Source organism: Penicillium cataractarum, assembly GCF_028827025.1.
Source record: "Penicillium cataractarum strain IBT 29864 chromosome Unknown utg000001l, whole genome shotgun sequence".
Lineage (NCBI taxonomy): Eukaryota > Fungi > Ascomycota > Eurotiomycetes > Eurotiales > Aspergillaceae > Penicillium > Penicillium cataractarum.
In genome coordinates, this window is record NW_026622737.1 from 51,754 (window position 1) to 73,111 (window position 21,358).

Consider the following 21,358-nt stretch of genomic DNA (forward strand, 5'->3'; position numbering starts at 1 on the left):
TCCGGGACTGCGTGAAATCCAATTCCGAAGCAGGCGGAGTTTGGCGTCTCCACTTCATCGTAATCTCAAGGAAAGGGGAATCAGCATCAGTAGGTAGAGCTGGTTAAAGGTAGGTTCAATTCCAGTATCTAATGGAATTAGTTAGTACCCTTGGAAGATAATAACCAGCTGGATCTACCTTTGCCTTACGAACCTAACAGTACCAAAATGGCTCCTTCAAGAACAAAAGTGTTATCCCCTTCAGCCCTGGCGCATGTGTTCTTCGCACCACAATATTGAAGTCCATGGTGTCCTATTACATAGTCTTCCTTGGCGCCCATGCTGCTTATGAGAACGAGAACTCGGCATTTATTACCTACGACGAAGAGCACCATCGAATCCCTATTGCTGCCGTACCGGGGACTGGCGAGAACATCCGTACGTCGTCTGGACTGGAGCATATTGCGTTCACCTTTCCCACCCTCGGTGATCTGTTGGAATCATACAAAGAGCGGAAGGAATACGGCATCTACCTAATCTGGGGCGTTGATTACGGCCCAACCGTCAGTATCCACTACATGGATCCGGACGGCAACATCCTCGAGAGCCAAGTCGACTGCTTTGCGACATCGGAGGAGGCAAATGAATGGATGGAAGGAGAGGAATTTATGGAGAAAGAACCCTCTTGGCGTTGAGTTTGATCCGGAAGACCTTATTAAACGCCTGGAAAGTGGAGAAGATGAGAAGAAAATCATGAAGAGACCCAGAATTGGACCCCGAGATTTGGACTCGATCCCAGAGCCTCCAGCTCCTGTCACTACAGGTCCTTGGATGGATGCTGAGTGAATGCTAAGATTTATGATAGCACACTTGGTCGGGTCAAGTCTCTTGAAGATTACATGTATGCATTCCACATGACGTTATAAATGAATTAAAGTGAACAGAATATGTCATTGAAGCTGTTCTTGAGACAGGATCAAGTATCTGGGCGATAAGATCTAAAAAGTCGAGATGTCCAATTCTGTTTTACAAAGCTCCTGAACGATCATACATCTCTACTGGAGTATATCTAATAAATTCCAGATTGAATAGATTATTTTCTGAAGCTAAATGCTCTATCTAAAATCAGGGAAGTTGTAATATTTGGAATCCAACCGGAAAGGTTTCCGGCCACGTTGTGTGCAGGTGCGGCTTCTGTCAGCAACAAGACGTTTAGATTTTACATCCTTGGAGGGTAGGAGAAATCGAAAAGACAGCAAATGAGATTGACCCAACAACAATTAGTCATAATGCAGCTTCCAAGAAGATATAGCAGAGCTATCAGTCATCCGCATTACTCTCTTACAAAGTATGATGCTAAGAGTCATGATTAAAACTGACTAGCCAAAGATCTGCGAAGATACAGGTATTTGGGGCGGACGGTAAACGCCAGTTGCTCAAACCCCATAATTAGTCAGCTTATCGACAGCTTTCATAGCCGCCTTTGCCCTGATGCCTTCTTCTTTAGGCCAGGGCGACGCTATTACTGTAGTACCGATTTGACTATCCCCTTCCTTGTCTTTTCTCTTCTCTTCTATCTTCTGTAGGATATGTGAATTCTGCCGGACTTTTCTGCCTTGGAAAATTGGTTTTGAGCAATTGGCGCTTATCGTCCACCTCAGGTATTAAAGGTAATTCACAGACTCTCTGCCATCTTTCCTTCACCTACAGCTTAACATTACGTGGGAACGTGAATGGAGTATACGGTGGGCATCTTGCTTGAAAACTACTAGAATATCGTAAATACGGGGAGTCATGATGATGTAAAAGCCAACACAAGACTATACACGCGCTGAGGCTCCTAACTTCTCATTTGGGGCGGAGCCCTGGATATTAGCGCAATAGGCATGCGCTTCAACTGTGGAGTAGGATTCTATCGACGATATGTCTCCCATGGACAATAATTTAAGGAGATCTGCCACTAACTTAGAACTGACTATGTTTTTGGTGTAGCTAAATGAACTATAAGAGTACACACTACTCTTGAAAGGTTGCGTCCACCTAGCTATACTTCCACTATTTCCCCATATACTCAATACATGAACCCTAATCCCACCCTGCCTCGGTATAAATACTTCCATGTTATATTTACCAAAAGCAAGCATGGTACTAGAGTATGGATTACCGACGAGATTAGGGGATGAAGTACATTCTGCCATGACTCTCACCCTTCAACTCATATTGAAAATAATTACCCATAAGTACCTCGTAAGGAACTCATGTCCACCACACATTCCTATACGAGTACCATCCAGTTTCGATCTACTCATCATCGCGGATATCAATGACCGTCTGCTTCCATTTGCGAGCCGGGACATGACGGTTGAACAGAATGTCGATCTCACGGAAGGACCTGTGCTTCATCTCTGGAATCCAAAGCCAAGACATGGCGGTGCAGACCAAGGCGGTACCAGCCCAGACAAAGCCGGTCTTGCCGCCCAGGTTCCACTTATCAGAGTTGAGGCAGTAGCTGGAAAGGAAGATGCAAGGGATATTGACGAAGTAGTAGGCACCTCGTCCAATACCAGTTGTCAGCGGCCTGAGACGAACGGAAGATGTCTCGCCGATGATGACCCATGACGCAGGGGCGGGTCCCAAGCAGAACAGGACGGATACAATCAAGCCAAGTGATGCTACCGCATTGTTGACCGCATTTCCAGTGCCACATGAACCCGCAATACCGAGCGCGATCAAGAATATGGTGGCGATCAATTGACCATAGACATAAATGGTGCGTCGGCCGAGGTATGTGGTGAGGATCCAAGAGAGCATGACCATTATCCATTGGAGGGCAGAAGTGATGAGACCAAGTGCAAATGCGGTGTTTTCCGACATGCCAGCCTCTGATCTGGTGTTAGTCTACTATGAGGGTTGCAGGAAATGGATGGACTCACGTTTGAAAAAGTAAACCGCCTGGTTAGCGATCAGGTTACCCGTCAAATTCTGAGACGCGTACACACCGCACACAATCAAAGTGCGGTAGCGATCGGTACCCTTGAACAGTTCAGCGAGGGTGGGCTTCTTCTCAGTCTTCTCGAGTTCGATCGTGCGACGCATCATTGCGACTGCGTCAGCGGGATTATCATTTGCGCTCGCGCGCCCAAGGCGTTTGACAGCCTTCTCGGCCTCGGCCAGACGGCCCTTTCGCACCAGCCACCAGGGCGATTCAGGCGCAAAGAAGAGTAGAATAGCGAGGGGAGTAGGGAACATCCACTGGAGTGCAATGGGAACTCTGTGATGCCTGTTAGTACAGGGCTCCTCGATGGCATCTACGGGAGCGGACGAACCTGTAGGCTGACGAGTCATTCTTAGATTGGTAGTGGTAAGTAATACCGCCCACAATGATGGACCCAATCGCCCAGAACATCTGCAACATCTGCGTCGCCGGAGCTCTCAATCTCATTGGCACAATTTCGGCACAGTAGGCGGGTGCATTGGCGATAAAAATGCCCCACGGGATGCCTTCCAGGATCTGGGCCGCGAAAAACATGCCCTGGCTGTTGCCGAAATAGAAGATGAAGATGAAGGCGTTCAAGCACATGAGACCCCCAATAGTTGCCCATCGATATCCAATCCAACTGGTAATGGGACCTGCGAGGAAAACACCGATGAAGGCACCGAGAGGCCCGCTGCACTGGAATGCTGACTGCCAGGAAGCGACGATAATCCACTCTCCTGATTTCTCGCTGTATACACCAAAGTCGTGGGCGAATCGTGCCGTGGCGATAAACTGTCCCATCAAGAAAACACAGTATGACTCCATGATCTATCGCCACGTTAGAAAAATGATCTGCCTATCCTGTGGGCAAGAGCTTACAATGGTGCATGACATGACGAATGCCCACCAACTGGCAGCGGGATAGGCCTTGACAGCCTCGAGCACAGTCATTCTATGTTCGACCTCCTCAGCATCGATAGCGCCCGTTCGGTCGTAGTCGACTTTCTCGCCGGCATCATCGTGAACAGCTCCACCCAGGGAGGTGGGCTGCGCCTCGATCTCCGACGCAGAGGTCTGCTTCTCTGTGAGGTCGCTACTCATTTTGACGATTTCCGAGAGAAGCGGGTGGATGAAAGAGAAGCAGGCACAGATGGGGGGTTTCAGATCTTTATACCTACGACAAAACGCTCCTGATGGTGATCCCGATCGTAGCCCAATTGAGTGAAGCTTCCTCCAGACCTTGACGTCCCGGTCATTTTTCCGGGCACTACGGTAGCAGCGTCACTTGATTACGGGTGGCCCTTGTCGAACGAAGTAATCTGATAGGTTACTGGCCCAGACGAAATGAACTGGTCCCTTTGCGGGGTTGGACGGTATGGTGGTGTGGGTCTAGATGTGGCGTTCTATTCGCCGGAGAATTCCCTAATTTGGATCGCAAGGGAGAAGAGTTAGTGCGAGTCATGCCTGTGCTCCCTGTTACAGTGGTTTAACTCTGGTGAGCCTATCATAATGAGCGAGTCCATTTAACCGAGCAGCTGGGAGAGGATAAGCGCTAACAATTAGTTAGCGTTGTCCTTGGCTCAGAATATCGAGCACCACGGGCAAAAAATGTTCTGCAAACGTGACCTATTATTCAGAATGTCTTCGAACGCTGGCCTCCGAACATGATATTTGATCGTCCTATCTCTGTAGAATAATACTGGGCAGTTGGATGTGCATAATCCCAGGATGAATATTATTGATCTTCAAAGAACCCGACCAATCCCAGAATCGGACACGGCTCGGTGTCGTCCCGTTCTGTGCGAGCTTACTATGGGCTCGGTCAGCTTTACCCCGGACGGTTATTACCCCGCGCCATGACCCCAGACGGATCCTGAATCTCCTCCAATGGAGAAAAGGAGATATACCGAAATGGGATAGTGCAAAATCTGAAATTGCATAACAAGGAAATATCTTTTCGGTTTTTATAAAGAGATTCGTAGTCGGAAAGTATCGCAAGGATTTAAGTGCAAGATGGTATTGAAGGAAAGATCATTATTACGGCTGACTCCGACCGAGCATCATAAAGCATAACTATTGAGTATGAAATTTATTCAAATTAAGGGTGTGACACTATGAGAAAATGACTGAGAACATGACCTTGAGCGGGTTAGCGGCCGTGCATGCTTGTGATCAATTTTACCTAGAGCGCTATACTTGGTTACGAATTTTCAACACTACGCTAGGCGCAACATCAACCACCTTCACAAGGAAGCCGTATGTCGGTATACAGAAGATTACTACCTGCTCAGTCAGTGGTGAGTTTGATTCTTTTGGGCAGTAGAGTCTTGCCGTAAAGGCTGAATTTGATCGGCGACCTTATGACAGTAATCTGGCTGTTAACATAGATCTTAAGATTGTCAAAAGTGAGTATTCGAATAATTCAGATACCAGTAATGAAGAAACCAATAGCGAAGATGCACGTCAGAACACTCTGGGCCGCATCAGTCTAGCCCGCGTAGAAGCGTAACGAGGGGTCTTTTTGACGATCCCTTTCGGTTTAAGCCCCAGCGAAAGCTTCCAGAAGACGGGCAATGAGAGCAAGATAACGTTCAGGTGGAACACAACACTCGCTACTTGCGGCTGCAAGTATGTCTGCCAATGAAGAAAGGCCCACTCATGAGAGATAAACATACCTGCAATGGCGTAGTAAAAAGCCCACACCATCAATACGGTGCCCCGCAATTGACGTGTTCCAGATCTTCGACACGGGCATACATGTAAAGACGACAATGCACGTAGATAAGGTCTGGTTGAAAGTTACAAGGACAGGGTTCATGATAATGACGGCTACGTACTATTTGGTGAAACCTTCAGTCCCCAAGTATAATGCGAAAATAACAGCTGAAAGCTTAGAGCCGATCCTCCGTCGTGCGTTCTGCAGTGGCGAACCATTTGACGAGCCGAAATAAACTTGATCATTTCTATACTACCGCCGGTCTTCGAGGTAATGAGATCATGAAAGAATCTGACCCGATTGACTTGAAGGGCATTTCTCACGACCGATATCAGACTCCTGTCCTCAACGTCGTAAAGTTCACAAAGGATCGATCGAAGGTGAAATAAAAACGCTTCGCTATCTTAAACAGATTTCATTGAAGTTTTCACTGTATCTTTCATTGACATCGAGTAGTTACATCGAGTACTTCTCAGGCTCTTTCACCAATTAACTTCCTTGGTTTCTCACTTGAGAACCGGCCCACTAGGCCACCGGACCGTCAGGGCTGATCTTCTGGCGGCCAGTTGCCAGTGGCTGAAGGGAGTAGATGCCACAACCTTCTTTCGACTCTGGCCTCCCGTTTGCTTTATTCTGTGATCAGAATACAGACTGGGCTGTGAAGATCAGGTTTTCAACTTGTCATGAAGCAGTCGCGTCCTTATTGACTTGATACCCTTCAATCATCCTCATATCTGGTGAACAATTCTTTCGGCTGAAATTAAATTCCCATCTTAACAGTACAAGTGACGAACGACGGCTCTGCTCAAATCTTGGATCGTGCGTTCCCTGCGGAGCCGGGCTCCATGCTCCTGATCACAACAGCCAGTCATTTTTGCCGCCGCGCTGTACTATTTGCGGGGCTCGGGCGTTCAGCCTCAAGGTGTCTCAGAAATTCATCCTAACGTCACATACATAATGATTGCTAAGAAGTGCACTAGCCCTTGTATAGCCTGTTGGGCAGTAAGCGAGGGTTACTACTCTTGCTAAACATGTCTATTTGAAGGGACAGGTCCGTCCACTGCATTTCAGCCTCTGTTTCCAACGCTGCCTACCTTTCCCAACTTCGTCGCGTGCCAAAAATTGAATACCATCAACATGCGTGCCTCCTTTTTCCTCGCTGCAGCGCTTGCTGCTCTTGGTGTTCAAGCAGACGATTCCAGCAGCACCATCGTCGGCTACTTCTCTCCTCCCTGGGATGCAGGCCTTCTCCAGTACGGCGGTTGGACAAGCACCGCCGCCAGTCTCGTTGCTATCAACACCAAGGCTGCGACATACCATGTCGGCTGTCTGAAAGACGCCCCCAAGACGGATTGCGACTATCCCGAATCTTGGACGATCATCCAAGGCCCAGAGACAGTGAGCTTCACCGGGAAATATATCGCCACGACCTCGGACAAGACAACCAGTTACGATATTACTGTCACTCAGTCTTACGAGTGCTCTCTGAAATCCTCAACCGAGTCGGCCAGCTGCACTATGAGTGCAGGCATGAGCGGATCACTGGACGGAGGGAAGTATGAGTCTTCCACCTCCAGCAAGGCGACTTACACGACAGCGCCAATTTCCAATTCGTACTACCAGTTGACAGTAACTGGAGGCCTGAGCAAGCTTACGACTGCTCAGACAACCACGACAACTGGCGGTGCCGTCGCTGGACCCGCAGGTGCTATGATTACGGCTGCTCCTGTGGTTGCTGCTGCCATGGCTGCTCTGCTGTGAGGATTCCAGATGTTCATTGCGCATATTGGCGGGGATAGGGGCTTTCTCACATTCACCCTTGTCTTTGGGGGAGGGGCTTGAGCAGAGTTGGGGCCAAAACCTGCACCCGATATCTCACGCTAAACCGACGACGGTTAGTCCCGCTCGAGTCTCTCTCTGCGACTCGGAAAATTCGGCACAGAGGCTTTTCGACCCCAGATTTTGTTCTCGCTCGCGTTGTTGTTGATGCAGTATTAATTATTGATTCCCGATTCAGCACAGTTGAGACTACAATCAAGCAAGTTGTTTTGAATTTGTTAGTGTAGGCTGCATAAACCAGCAAAAACGACCGAGGTGCCTCTTAAAGTCGTGACTCACGCCTCTCAAATGATTGAACCCTTCGTAGCTCGGTTCGCTACCACTAGTGCTTAATATAGCTTCTCCGCTAGGGTACAGACTTTGCGCCTAATCAGCTGGTCTGACAGGAAAGCACAGTCTGCCCACTCATGCGTGGGCTGTTAAAGTCAGTTCCGGGGCCAAAGAGCAAGTCAAAGCTTAGCATATTCACTCAATTCTTTGTATCTCTTGCCCTGGTAAGATGCGCCGCAGTGTAACTATGATCGTAGCTTCAAATGGGATTATAGGCAATCGACTGAAATCCGTCGTATCGTTCCGTCCGTGTAGAAGCCTTGAGTTTGCTCCTGTTTACCATTTGGTCGTGTTGTACCTGACAAAAGATATCTAGTCTAGGGGAAAAAATAAGGATTATCAAATAATAATATAGTGTGATGATGCAAATCGAAATGACCCTGGTGCCCAGTCGGTATGTCCGAGTCTTCGAGGCAAGGGATTCTTGGTCATGTGATCTAGCATCCAGCAATGATTCTGCCGGTAAGTCGGCTACCGCCTAACAGATCAACGGATCATCATCATCAGCTTAAACGTCCAATGTTTACTCTACCAAGGAATGATACGGTACACGGACATATGCTGGCCGTTGGAATTTTGTGATCGGCCAGCTGCTTGAAAAGCTTGCAAGAGACAAGATCTCATCTGTGTGGCGGTATCAGAATAGTCCAAGCTCTAGTGTTCCAAGCAGTCTCCAGCCACCTGATAAAGCCTCATGTATATATATATATATATATTGGACCTGACTTCCAATGATGGATCGAGTCGACACCTACCCAGGTACGAGTAGGAGTCGGTTCGTAACCGGGCATCGCCACCATATAACCTTACGTTGTTCATATACTTTCCTCTCACATTGTGACATGTCTTATTGTCTTTGTAGCACACTCCCATCTATTCGACGATTCGCGATTTACAATTCGCGGACGTGCTTGTCTAGGTAATCATAGGTGTCTGACATAGTTAGTCAAACAAGAATGTTTGTGTAGAGAGATGAGATCAATCTATTCGCAGCTAGCCGGATCCAGCTACCGATAGTTCCATTACTACCTATCTGGGCAGGTTACAGAAGATATGCCTAAAACGTAGAAGACTAAGCAAGGGACTCGATTTTACATGAACTCGAGCAAATTTCCGGGGCTTCTCGAGGTAAGGAGAGCCGCGGGTGGCTTGCTCGGCTAGGCATTTAGAGAGACTGACGATACTATGAGATATTCGGTGAGAAGATGAAGGAAAGCTCCAGGCTAGGCGCAACAAAAACACCATCGGTGTTTCAATCTTGGTCAAATTAAACAGAGTTTAGGTATTAAGGGGAGCATTGTTGGAATAGTCAGGATAAACGGCCATTTGACCAATCCGGCGTTAGAGTGGACGTTGGGAGCAGAACATGGCTGGGTTGACTCCTCGGAACGTTCTGCTATACGCTGGTCGTAGCAATAATCTGTCAAGGGTACGAGCACTCATAACTTACTAGATCCAAGTTAAATTGCTCAGTAGTTCGAGCCGAATGAATCATCCACCATGTCATCCGATCCTGATAACTATCAACAGTTCGCAGTTATTCGCTTCCCCATATTAGGTGAGCTGGGGTGGTATGCTTATAATTGGTGGCGTTCTTGTCGACGGAGAATTACCACTTTGGGTCGTTGCCAGGCGTTCCAGAAGCGTTCCATTGGCCTACACGAGCCATGGCCGCGCGCCCATGGGCGTTTTTGGCTTGGTGTAACCTAGCCCCCTCATTTTGGCCTACTGGCATGATTCAGGACCTCCCAGCCTATCATAATTGAGCGAGACAATTCAGCCGAGAAACGCTATCTAGTTAGCGCTGTGCTTGGCTCCGGTTTCCCAGCACCACCCGCAAGTTTTTTCAGCCCCTGTGACCTATTGAGAAGAGAGTTTGCCTCCAGTGGCTTCGGGAGATGGAAGGGCTCGGTTCGATGGAAGGGCTCGGTTCGGTGACTGGCATTTTATAGGGGGCCGTTTATATGCCGGTTATTGTAATGCTCTCTATACCCACACAGTGCCAGGGTTGACAGAGCGTAGAAGCAAGATCAAGTATTGCATTTTTAGTTTATCCAGCTGGTCCAATCGAGAAGAGGGAATGGAACGAGGCTGACGGTCAGACAATCGGACAGTTAGACGGTTAGACAGCCAGACTCGGACACGGGCTCGGCATGATCTTATCCGCAAAAATCATAATAATCTACTTAAGGGGGTTCGGTTAGTTTTCTCCCGGGGACGGGCTCTACCCCGCGCGGAGTCTATCGTCTGACTGTCTGACCCCAGACCCGGACGCGTCCTTGATACCTCCTCCAATGGAGTAACGAGGTCCGTAATAAATACGGCGTAGTAATTTATGAAAGGGGCTCGTTACGCTTCGATATCCTTGAACTTTATTCTAGAAATGAAACAGCGGAGAAGAAAGGTAGTCACCCCAGAAAAACTTGGTTTTCGGTCAATTTTATTCTACTCCATATGCTAGACGAAGAATGTGTATACATTCTCGGCCCCCATAGAGTCTGATCTTTGTATTAGACGAGGCATTTATCATCGCTCTAAGAGAGCATCGGTCGGGAAAATTCTCCTTAGGCAAGTCCGTTCTGGACTATCTGAAGTTAGAAGCAGTGCGCCCATCTTCGCTTGCAACAATGTTGCAATTGATCGCAGCTCGCTGTGCTGGTGTTTACCTGTCGCAATGCACCTTGTAGATATTTATAGAAGCAGACTCGAACTGTCCATCATTTGGCAGTCGGGTGGTCTAGTGATTGGAGGAACTATACTGTAAGTAGGTCTATCATCGAATCGATATGTCCACTGCCCGGGGCTTAATTTACAATTCATCCATATCATTTTGCGAAAGGCCTTGAAAACATCAATCGTAAATGTGTGTGGGAGCACTAGAAGAACATGAAAGCCGAGGCCAGGATCGAGGCGACCAGCGCCAGAAGACTACTCGCACCAACTGCTTCTTTCGATGACAACCCACCACCAGCCCCAGAATGCTTTCCCAGTCCTAATGGTAGCCCCTGGTAACTGAATGTCAGGTTCTGAGGGATCGTCTTGTTATAGCACTCTCCGTTCGAGATGTCCAGATTGGTCAGGTCATCCGGGTTGAGGAAAAACATGTACTGAGACTGAGACAGATTCTTGAACCCAGAGGTATCGTAGGGGAACTTGTCGCCAGAATCGGTGGCAGACGTGTTCCGAAGGAAAATGCACTGCACTTGTCCCGGGAATTCCTTCGCCATTTCGGGGTAGTCACGCATCACATCGCTGTTACTAGTGTCTGCGATCAGGATGAACTTGCGCTCGGGGAATGTTTCGAAAATCTTTTGCAGCAGGAACTTGCGGATCGAGAGCGTGGCAGAAACATCGCTGAAGTTGAGGGGTCGGGTATCAAAAGAGCCGCCCGGGTAAGTGGTGTAGATAAATTGCATGTAGTTTCTGGTGATTTGCTCGGGGGTGGTAGTCTAAGGGAGATGAGACGTTAGTGGAGTTTTTTAAGGACGTTGAAAATGAGACTTGAACTAACCAAGTAATGGAAATGCAGGTTCGGAAGGCTAGTCGACCAGTTCCGGTAGATGTCTGGCATATTATCCCACGGCGTGAAAGGCTTGGCGAAAGAGTTGAGCAGACCTTCCTTCGGTTCATAAATCTTGGTGATGCGTAGGATATCGTCAATATCAGACACGACTGTCAATCCGGTTGGGGGCACCAGGTATGCGGTGGCATTTCCAATAGACGCGCCCTCGACGTAGGTGTTGAGTCTCTGGATCGCCGATGTTTGATTGCCCGCCTTGAGTCCGTTGCTGGCAATTGGGACAAAGGCATCGAAATCGCCCTCGGCCGTAGTATTGTAGGGTAGAGTCACATTTTGCCAGCCTCCAGTCGTGTTGGATGATCCACCTCCCCCAGGCTGTCCACTAGATCCCTGGGACGCAGCCGGCTCGAGGTGTATGGTATTGACCGCGACGTGGGGCTGCTGAACGACGAAGATTTCGGCCGTCAGGTTGCGTGCCTGGTCCTGCTCGGATTCAGGGAGGTCAGTGATTTTGGTATCGATGAGGAAGACATTGGCGAGCTTGTTCAGATCGGAGACCGAAGTATTGGGCTGTTTGTACACGTTGCCGTGGAAGCGAACTTTCCACCCGGAGCTGGTCCAGTTCGCATAGGGGTCAATGTTCAGCACATTGGTCGGGACTGCTGCCAAATCCGAGCTTTTCAATCCAAGGGAGCTGACCACCGCGTCTCCGGTCGGGAAACCCTGGAAGAAGTTGGGCACTCCCGAGGCGACCCACGAGGGAAGATCAGAGCCGAGGCCCGAGAGGACATTGCTGATATCGGATTCGACATCGCTGAGGATGTCTCGATGCACGACGGGGGAAGGGTTCTTCTGGATTGGGGACGGAGTAATAACGGGGTTTGGAGGATTGTCGTTGAATTGGTTAAAGGCCGTGGGCGCGGGGGAAGCGGAGACGAGCCAAGGGGCACATGACATAAGCAAGCTAAAGGGCTTCATTCTTCTCGGATTATTATTATTTTTGTTCCCCTTTCAATTCTTCGTCATCATGGTTATAGAGAAAGTCTGGGCAGGTACCAGCTTAAATAAGATGAATTCATCAACTTGGGCTGACAGGAGATGTCAACATGGAAAACATGAAAACATGAAAAAAACAGGGTCTACCAGGGTCTAACAGGGTCCAAAGGGGGTCCACCGACGTCACTGATGTTACAAAATATTCATAGAAGTCATAGAAAAGGGGTCCAGCTGTGGTTCAATGCAGCCTGGAGGCTTTTTAACTTCATTTGTTTACCTCTAGACTATGGAACCTAAAGCACTTGTGGTGTAAATTGTGGTAATTACTTTGCTCCTTGGGTCATCTCACCCGACCACGAGCTATACATCTAACTGGCTACTCGTGAAACAACCCCCTACCCCGTTCAGAAAAAATCCTAATGGAAAACTATGTGATCACAGCTCATATCAGTGCCAAGACGTCAGACCATAGCTTATCACGATGAGTGGAGTAGCTTATGACGATATCTGACAACTCATCCAGCCACAGACCAAATTGAGCAAAATGGGTGAACAAATATTTGCATATGCATCAAGATGGATAGGTAGGTAGTCACGAAGAATTAATAAATAAAAATCCTTTTATCAAATTGAAGAACCTCGGTCAATGTCTAATAGTTATATGCACATGGTATTGATGACGCATTGTAAGGGCATAAGTTATGCCATTTAGCTTCCATTTAAAGACCTCAAGAGCGTCTAATGTATTTTGCAAACATGATGGTTGCAAAGTAGGAATAAGAGCCTATCTTATGCTTGTATCAAAGTAAGTATTGTGCAAGATGGCCTGTTCTATACTGAAATCAGGTACCTGTGATATTCGGCACGAGCTTTTACATTATAAAAAAGATTCTCTTGGACTCAGTGACCGAAAAAAGCAAACCCCACAGGTATGTGAAAGCTATTTCTATTTGACTCCTTAATCGAACGGGAAAGCCGCAGTGCCAGTACTGTAGCCCTTGCAATGTGACTCGGCGCTGTTATCGTTCGACTTGCCCTTGGAAGAAATACCGACGTTGGTCTTTCCACCATCCTCTGTGGGTAACTGAATCTTCTTTTTACACTGCTCGCTAAACCAGATACCGGTCGCCACGAAAGACCACGAATCCGGGTTCTGCATACACAGCTCTGGCTTGCACAGACCATCTTCGGTCTTGGGATCCTGGGGTGTCTTTCCACACAGTGGCTTGTTGCTCGTCAGCGCACGCATCGCGGGACCGTTTCCACACCGTCTGTCAAAGGTGCCCATTGCAAGCAGACGGGCAGCGTCAAGACCATAAGCAATATCCTCGCCTCTGTTATCAAGTTAGTTAACCAATCCTTTGATTCAGGTAAGAGGCAGGCGAAACACATACGGATCCGGGCCGCCCATGGCGTAGGAGGTGTGAATAGACTCATGAACCAGTACACCAGCACGGGAGCGCTGGGCGTCTCGAAGGTCCAGCGAGCCGTTTTCGCATTGTTCAAGGCGGTTCTTTGTTGTGTCGACGTAGCGCTGTTGGGTGCGGTCGATGTTCTTGTCGAAGAAGTGGTCGCAGACATTGAGAGTGCCGTGAGTCTTATCCGCTTGCTTCATGAATGCAACAAACTTCGAACAGGACTTGGCAGAACCGGCGCAGGTCACAGTGAGTGTGTAATCCTTCGCTTGAACGGTTCCATCAAGCATCTCCGTGATGCGCGTCAATGTGTCATGGACAGTATCCTTGTATTTGGGCGCCTTCTGAGCTGCCTCGGCGAAGAAGATATCCTCATAGCCGTCCTTGCTCCAATCTGCCTTTGCAGCGTTGACCATTGCAATGGCATTTCGGAACTCAGTTTCAATTTCTCCTTTCTGTTCTGCAGTGCATGTCTCGCCAGCCTTAGTGGAGTAGTTGATCTTGACATTCTTATTGTCAGAGTCGTCATCAGTGTTGCTTGTGTCTGACGTCTTGGCGCAAGAGGTGTCAGCAGCTCGGTTTTCGATTCGGTTTATTGAGAAAGCACGAGAACCAATAGAGAGCAGGAACAGAGTCAAAAGCAGATGAAGAAAGCGCAGATTGGCCATGATGATCAAAGTGTAGATCCCATGTACTCGGAGAGTAGGAAAGTTAGAGTGGTTTGTTGTAGAGATAGATATTGTCCTGAAGACGCATTCTTATATGTGTTCTAAAGGCGAGGCCCCCTTTAGATCTGCGTCGTTTCAAATGTCGCATGGGGGCTGTAGGCACTGTTGCTTAGCATCTGGCAACTTTTGGGAGGAGGGGGCTGTTGATGGACCCTGGGGCCAAACAGCCCGCTTGGGGGGCGGTTACAAGCTCAAAAGCAAATCCTGCTAGGGACGAACAATTTCTACGTGAGCTAAATTAAGATATCTCCATCATTCGAATCTAAGTTTGGGCCCCATTCTCACTCGGGGTTTACCGACGATGGACTAATGGATCTCTCTTTCTTTTGAACGAGATCTCTGTGCCTGCCAACATGAAACTAGGGTCCCAATTACGAGCTACAAAATGCGAAGAGAAATATGGAACAAAATGAATCTGCATTCTATCTACATTCGTGCACGTGGAGTCTATGGTGTATGAAATATCTAACTGATGATCGTAAACTCCAGTGGATTGGATGCGGGTACCACAATGGGCGACCGATTAATCCAGTCATCGGCGTCACGACCACTCGGTAGCATTAGCACTGTCTGCGCATGATCGGCCTTGCTTCCCCAGTTCCACATCTTGATAATATCTCCATCCAGCTGGTAACGAACTTTGTCCCCAAGAGCCAGGTCTGAAGGGAGCCGTTCGTCAATTTCTAGTTCCTGACTCCATGACTCACCAGGAGCAAGGCTTATCCATCTACAGTCCTTGCCGACGTTCACAGCAGTCTCCCCATCGTATATTAAGTCCGTCATGGCACAACCGACTCTTCGATCCACGCAATACTCCCATTCTTTGTTCTCGCGTGACCGAAAGGCCCATTCGGATGGGATCATAAGATGGAAGGCATCAAATGTGATCGGCTCTGAGGCTGGCTCTGGGTCGGCGGCTGGGTCCATTGAGACAATCCCTTGATAGGTGACTGTTTGTATCAGCTGAAAGTGCTCATCTGCGATTCCCTTTCTTTCGGCACCAGTCAGAGCAACTGTAAATAACGGTGTTCCTGGACTATACAGTGATTCAGTTAGCCACTTCTTTGGTAAGCAATCAAATCTTCATAACGTACGCCGGCGCCTTGGACCATTTTGGCAGTGGTGTCTCGTACACGGGGGCCGGTGGCTCTTCAACCACCATGAACGACACATGAGGCGTCCCCGAAAGAACGGCTCGAGGTAGACCGCCACGAGATCTGCTCTCATTTTCCGCAATACCACCCCATGCCCACCAGTAAATCTCTCCACCGGGCCATAACAGCTCGTACTTCTCACCCGATACCATAGCATCGAGCCAACTGTCTGGAATACCCCCGAAAAACCATGTGCTCTCACCGGGGTTTAGCTCAAACAGACGATGAGGATTTCGTGCGACTTTGTTCTCCGTCGGGTCATGCGCTCGCCATGGCTCTGAAGGGAGCTTGACTCTCTCCAGTTGGCCCTCTGTATCGTAGCGAAGGAGGACTAAACCATCGGAGCCCCAAGCATCCACGGTGTCTGACCAGTAGAAGGAGCAGGGCTGGTCATTACCATCATTCCCTCGATGGATGCGGAAGACAAGTCCACTGTTTGAATTTCGTTTGGCGATCTTGGAGTCACTGAGTCCCTGCAGCTCTAAGGAAAGCGTGAGGCTTGGAGTATTAGGACTGTAGTGCATCAGTTGTATCCCTTCCGTTGCTCAGATTGGCAGAGTCCTTACGTTGCATCGGCAGATGAGTACTTCAAGAAGGAGTCGATCTGAATATCAGCCATGGAGGGGGATTTTCGACGTCGTTGTTTCAGTAAATAATCGAATGGATCAAATGAAAGTGCTGAGGAAAGACCAGGTATCCCAAGTTGCGTCGAACAGCTCTACGTTGGAAGGAAGTCTGATGACTAACGGTGATCTGCGCTGGAGGGGCATTGCAGCTGCGATAATAACCAGAAAGAAGCTAAACCGAATCAATTTGGCCCCAAACAATCGGTGAAACACGGGCGGGGTCGATACCAAGCCTCCCAAGAGAAGTAGCCAGCAGCTTGGCCAGAAGGCTTAGCCCCCGCAGGTAATGCTTGGGAAGCCTTGTCCTGAACTAAGCTTACCTTTGCATTGGGGTCTTTTTTCTTGAGCGAACCCTGTGGGGTCCAGCATAATTTTAAAATGACGGATATGAATCTATTTTCACAGAACTATATTTGGATATGACTAGAATGGACCATTAGACTTTCTCTGTGCCAGGGTGGTGCATCATTGTTATTCGTATAGTATGAATTCTATTTTATTTTATTTGGAGAATAATAGATTCAAATTGTCTGCTGCGGTAAATACTCATTTCTCTCCTCCCAGTCGAACGTGCCAAATCCCCTGTGGTAATATGTCCAGGGAGCTAAACTGAGCTCTACCTCTTTATCCCTGGCCAGGAGAGCCACAGTCTCATCTCGGACAACCAGGTTGAGCATTTCCATTTCTGCAATGAGCCAGTAGGTCAACTCTAGTCTCCGCAGTTCTGGCCACCCTTCCTTCAAGAGTGGTAATAATTTCCGGGTGAACTCGCGGTGATAAGGCAGACTACCTCGACATGTGTTCTTCCTCCACATAGCTTTCAAGCCAGATCGTATCGCCGTAGACACATCATCATATTGGATTCTCAGATGGCACGGGCGAACTGCTTGGATGAAGGTTGCCCACTCTTCATGTAGCTCTGGTCCAGGATAATACCACCCGGGGGGTAGGAGCCCATATGTCTGTAGCATTTCCATACTCACTTGACAAAGAGTCAAGCTTTCTAAACTGCTGCATCGACTTGCCAGTTGTTTATTCAATACACGTCGCATTGGTCCAGGGGGGACTTGCTTGGGGAGAGATTCTGCCGCCCAGTCTTCCTCGATCGGTTCTGCGTCGCTCTCATCCCACGCAGCAAGACCCCATTGGTAAAAACTCCGTATAGGAGGTTTCTGATAGTTCTGTCCCGATCGAGTGTGACCAAGCTCATGTAAGTTGCATATTGTGAGAGACTTTAGAGACATCTTTTCGGGGCCGTGTAGAATGGCAGATGCGAGACCGTAGTGCATTTGCCCACTCAGACGGATATGACAAGCGGCAGGGAATAGAGGAGGGATGGGTTTAGGAGGGTAGCAATGGAAATCGCCCCCGTCAATATCCACAGAGAGTACGCGATCCATTTTCGAAAATAGCTGTATGACACTATCCAGCTCCTGTTCCGGAGCAGGGTCTAAAGCATGGGTCCGTTGCAGGCACATAGTCCAGGTAAATGACCGGACCCACAAGGCATACTCAGGTTTGTAGTGTAGAACCGAACGTGTAAAAGCGTGCTGACGATCAAGGAGATTAGGCGGACATGGTGATAATGGCCCTTCGTCCTGTTCGGTGGCGCTGGAAGGAATCTCGTGTACGCTGAGGTCGATGCAACGGTACAGATAGGGGCCGAACACAGTACTGAATAATTTGGATGCGCGTATCACAAGGCTCAGATCGTGCGACGATAGCTTGTCGGCTATCAGGTTCCAACACTCGATGGGGAGCATAGAAGGATCCATGATGAGGCGGAGTGGTAGAGGGGCCGAGCTAAGAAAGAGGCGAAAAGTTATCAGTCGGGGTCTTAGATCTCTTAACTAATCATAGCTTCAGCCAGACGGAAGGTTCCTGGCCCCATGGCCCCAATCCGCAGTTCCGATCAGTTCGCTAAATTGAGCGCAGCATGTCGCCCCCACGCGGAAGACCTGCATTCACTCCATTGCTTGGTTCTAGACAAGCATTGTTCAAAAATGTAAATAGTTGAACAGCCCTTGTTCCATGGTTTTCTTTTCAATCCTCCAACCTTCGTGCAATAATATCCCCAATTCCTTCCTCAAATTCAATTATCCTCCGATCTCTCTATACTCTGACCAAAATGATATTCCGCCTCTTCTCCCTCCTCCTTATGGCCACCATGGCCGTCGCCGTCGTGTATCCCGGCGCCAAGAAGCCTTGTACAAACCCAATACCTCAAAGCAAGTGGAGCCAGGCAATCCAGCAAAGCATGAAAACATACCCGAAAGGAAACAACCCCAAAATCAACTTTAAGCCGCCCGCTTGGCAAGCAGATACGCTCAAGGGCATTACCTTCTACGCTACGGGAGGGTGCCACGGCTCCGGTGCCGACGCTGCCATATATGTTCCACGAAAGGACTTCACTGGAGATGGGTCCAAGCTGTGTTCCGGCTCCAAGGGTCAGGACAAAGGCGGCAAGGATGACCTGGAGGGCAATGGCGCCAGTTTCACGCTCGACGGCATGATTGCCTCAAACTGTCAGCTTCACTTCTTCAGCGGCCTTGGCTGCAACGACAAAGAATGGCTGGGCTTCATGTCTGCGGCCGATCAGAAGAGCGGATGCTCCACGGCTACCAACTCTCAGGGGAAAGCGATCACAGGCATGCGCTCTTTCAACTATGTTTGCGACAGCACGAGTAAAGATGATAGGAGCTAGATGGTGTTCTATGTGAGGGCTAGTAACTTGGCTTTTTGTACCAAATAGATTCAGTCCTTCGTTGTCAAATATCTCTCCCAAATGCAATGTTCTTATTGTCGTCATCAATTCTTTTTTCCAATGCTGTAGCTATACTCCAGCATTGGTACAAATTCGATCTGTATAGCCATTATATTTTAAAACACTTATTCTGCACACCTATTCCAATTCCTATGTACAGGTAACAGGGCGAACTGCTGGGGGGCCATAGCCGTGGGGATGGGGTGCCGTGGGGGGCCGAATCCACATTAGGCGCCCTTTTATCCCTTTAATTAAACCATTATTCTACATGGTTTTTCCACTCTCTTCTAAATATTGGGGCAAATTTATAGGAAATCCCAAGGAAGGCTTCCTATTTGCAAGGAATCACCTCGATAATACGACTGTACACAGGAGTGTTTTGCAATGGAGATCTAGTTTCATTTCGTTGTCAATGGGTCTTTTAATTCTAGGCGTAGATCGATTTTAGGGCCCTCAATGTATGAAAACGGAGAGGTAGCACGGTGAGGAGAATAATGTCCTTCTCAAATAGGCGTCTCTCCCTCACGACATGATTCTAGCTGCTTATTCGAACTTTCTGCACTAAGTAACCAGATTTTAAATTACAAGTAAATTCCCTCTGCACTTGTAATCGTTACTTGGACATGAAATACTGTGGTCTTGAGATTCGGAACAAAAAATACATTCGGTAACAAATACTATGGGTCTATGTATCGCATACTGGTGAATTAGACTCAAGCAGCCCAATACCACTCTACACAGGCAAGACAATAGGCTTTTGCTGAGGTCCCCAAAGCGGCCAGATCTCAGCTCGTGGAGTCACACGGCGGCGGAAATAGCCGTATTGGGCATACCAAGTGAACGACTCGGCGTTTTTAATTAGGTCCTTGCAATTGGCGCTGTTTGAAAGGCACTTTTTAGACATTTGGGAATTGATATAAAAGCCGGTGTTATCGTCAGGCGTAGGCTTTCCGTTGACGAGAGGGTTGGTGTTACCAATCCAATTCGCGTGGGTCAGCTCGTGGAATATAGTGCTTGCTAGAGAGATGTCAATATTACTATTATTGGTGGAATAAAGGGTATATCACCAAACGTACCATCAGTACCAAATCCATACCGCTCCAGGTTGCGTACAGTCTCCCAGTCAGACTCGCTAACATCCGCTGGGCCACCATTGTTTGAGTGTTTTTCGCTTGCTGCAGCCTTCTTCCACACATCAAACCGGGGTTGCTTCCAGAAGGGAGGGCAGAAGTTGATGAAGGATCCGGCGTCATTGGGCAAATCAACCTCAAATGCGATATCATTATCGCACTTGTACTGAGCGACTCCAGCATCATTGCAAGAAATGTACAGCTCTGTCTTTGGGCGACCGTTCTGGGATGGCATGGAGTTGATAAGGGTGTTCATGTTCTTCAGAACCTTTTCAACCCCTGCCCGGAAGTCTTTATCCCAACGTAGAGCAAAGAATTGTGTATATCTGGGACCTAAGGTTAGATGCCGCTCTCAACGCGCTCATGGCACAGGACTAAATGGAAGACATACCCAGGGTCGTCTATATCCACATCTAGTTGATCGACATAGTCGGGGTTTGCGCCGCTTTTCTCAATGGCTTCGAGTTTGGGTTTGGTTATTTCCCAGCGATCCCATGAGTCAGCCGCCATTTCCATGGCCCCCTCCCAGGCACGCTTTACTGCGTCCATACGGGTTTCCCCGTGATTGTCTGGATTTGGCAAGTCGCAGGTGACGTCCCAACCCGCAATTTCAACATTCATCACATAGGAAGAGGTTGAATCCGGGCTAGAGCCCCGTGGGCAGGCTGCCGCGTGGGCAAGTCCCAAGCAGAGAGAAATATGAAGTAGAAAAGCGGATAGATGCTTCATCATGGGAGAAATTGAAGTCAACAAGTGGAAGAAAGAATGTTTGGGGTGAGATCATACTCCTGGAGAGGAATTCACGGGACTTTTATTACTGGAGTGGAAGACAGTGTAATGGAAGACTTCTATTCCAAGCACTGTTCACCACCTTCACGAGTAAAACCAAGAGAGCTATCATCGGAGTAGTATTGTGGGCTGTTAGCCTTCTTCTGTGCTAGTTTTGGGGGCTGTTTGATATTCCGCAGGGTCAAGCTTCGATAGCTTGGGGCGGTCCCTGAGGGTCCCTGAGGCTTAGATGGGGCCATGATGCTTGGTTTTTGCTTGATTTAGGGGCGGAAGGATCTGGAGTTCAATATTACCAAGTTTCATGAACAACTGGAATCGTACATAGCGCTGACGCTAACTCCCATTTTAGCGAGACTTTGGTTTGGACCCTGATCCTCCTTATCCCCCCTGAATAG

The 21,358-nt window shown here is 48.4% G+C and overlaps 11 protein-coding genes across 11 annotated transcripts; 3 read left to right on the forward strand and 8 right to left on the reverse strand.

Annotated features, from left to right (window-relative positions):
* Positions 1-284: 284 nt before the first annotated feature.
* N7496_000011 (Glyoxalase/Bleomycin resistance protein/Dihydroxybiphenyl dioxygenase) lies at positions 285-674 on the forward strand (the record flags this gene model as incomplete). Its single annotated transcript, XM_056692942.1, has 1 exon — positions 285-674. One exon carries the CDS (start codon positions 285-287, stop codon positions 672-674), a length of 390 nt encoding a protein of 129 aa, XP_056559671.1.
* Positions 675-2,280: 1,606 nt separating this feature from the next.
* On the reverse strand, positions 2,281-4,057 carry N7496_000012 (putative MFS maltose transporter; the record flags this gene model as incomplete). Its single annotated transcript, XM_056692943.1, has 4 exons — positions 2,281-2,861; positions 2,913-3,250; positions 3,306-3,784; positions 3,836-4,057. The coding sequence occupies 4 exons, from the start codon at positions 4,055-4,057 to the stop codon at positions 2,281-2,283; spliced, it is 1,620 nt and encodes a 539-aa protein (XP_056559672.1).
* Positions 4,058-6,809: 2,752 nt separating this feature from the next.
* N7496_000013 (uncharacterized protein) lies at positions 6,810-7,433 on the forward strand (the record flags this gene model as incomplete). The annotated part of the gene is made up of 1 exon (XM_056692944.1): positions 6,810-7,433. The coding sequence occupies one exon, from the start codon at positions 6,810-6,812 to the stop codon at positions 7,431-7,433; it is 624 nt and encodes a 207-aa protein (XP_056559673.1).
* A 3,284-nt stretch (positions 7,434-10,717) lies between these two features.
* N7496_000014 (phosphatidate phosphatase App1 family protein) lies at positions 10,718-12,339 on the reverse strand (the record flags this gene model as incomplete). The annotated part of the gene is made up of 2 exons (XM_056692945.1): positions 10,718-11,290; positions 11,353-12,339. The coding sequence occupies 2 exons, from the start codon at positions 12,337-12,339 to the stop codon at positions 10,718-10,720; spliced, it is 1,560 nt and encodes a 519-aa protein (XP_056559674.1).
* Positions 12,340-13,315: 976 nt separating this feature from the next.
* On the reverse strand, positions 13,316-14,440 carry N7496_000015 (Lipase; the record flags this gene model as incomplete). The annotated part of the gene is made up of 2 exons (XM_056692946.1): positions 13,316-13,691; positions 13,752-14,440. 2 exons carry the CDS (start codon positions 14,438-14,440, stop codon positions 13,316-13,318), a joined length of 1,065 nt encoding a protein of 354 aa, XP_056559675.1.
* A 525-nt stretch (positions 14,441-14,965) lies between these two features.
* Positions 14,966-16,273, reverse strand: N7496_000016 (uncharacterized protein; the record flags this gene model as incomplete). Its single annotated transcript, XM_056692947.1, has 3 exons — positions 14,966-15,536; positions 15,595-16,167; positions 16,221-16,273. The coding sequence occupies 3 exons, from the start codon at positions 16,271-16,273 to the stop codon at positions 14,966-14,968; spliced, it is 1,197 nt and encodes a 398-aa protein (XP_056559676.1).
* Positions 16,274-16,801: 528 nt separating this feature from the next.
* On the reverse strand, positions 16,802-18,055 carry N7496_000017 (uncharacterized protein; the record flags this gene model as incomplete). The annotated part of the gene is made up of 1 exon (XM_056692948.1): positions 16,802-18,055. The coding sequence occupies one exon, from the start codon at positions 18,053-18,055 to the stop codon at positions 16,802-16,804; it is 1,254 nt and encodes a 417-aa protein (XP_056559677.1).
* Positions 18,056-18,408: 353 nt separating this feature from the next.
* Positions 18,409-18,984, forward strand: N7496_000018 (uncharacterized protein; the record flags this gene model as incomplete). Its single annotated transcript, XM_056692949.1, has 1 exon — positions 18,409-18,984. One exon carries the CDS (start codon positions 18,409-18,411, stop codon positions 18,982-18,984), a length of 576 nt encoding a protein of 191 aa, XP_056559678.1.
* A 793-nt stretch (positions 18,985-19,777) lies between these two features.
* On the reverse strand, positions 19,778-20,430 carry N7496_000019 (uncharacterized protein; the record flags this gene model as incomplete). Its single annotated transcript, XM_056692950.1, has 2 exons — positions 19,778-20,061; positions 20,121-20,430. The coding sequence occupies 2 exons, from the start codon at positions 20,428-20,430 to the stop codon at positions 19,778-19,780; spliced, it is 594 nt and encodes a 197-aa protein (XP_056559679.1).
* Positions 20,431-20,513: 83 nt separating this feature from the next.
* On the reverse strand, positions 20,514-20,903 carry N7496_000020 (uncharacterized protein; the record flags this gene model as incomplete). The annotated part of the gene is made up of 1 exon (XM_056692951.1): positions 20,514-20,903. The coding sequence occupies one exon, from the start codon at positions 20,901-20,903 to the stop codon at positions 20,514-20,516; it is 390 nt and encodes a 129-aa protein (XP_056559680.1).
* A 119-nt stretch (positions 20,904-21,022) lies between these two features.
* N7496_000021 (uncharacterized protein) lies at positions 21,023-21,202 on the reverse strand (the record flags this gene model as incomplete). Its single annotated transcript, XM_056692952.1, has 1 exon — positions 21,023-21,202. The coding sequence occupies one exon, from the start codon at positions 21,200-21,202 to the stop codon at positions 21,023-21,025; it is 180 nt and encodes a 59-aa protein (XP_056559681.1).
* Positions 21,203-21,358: the final 156 nt, after the last annotated feature.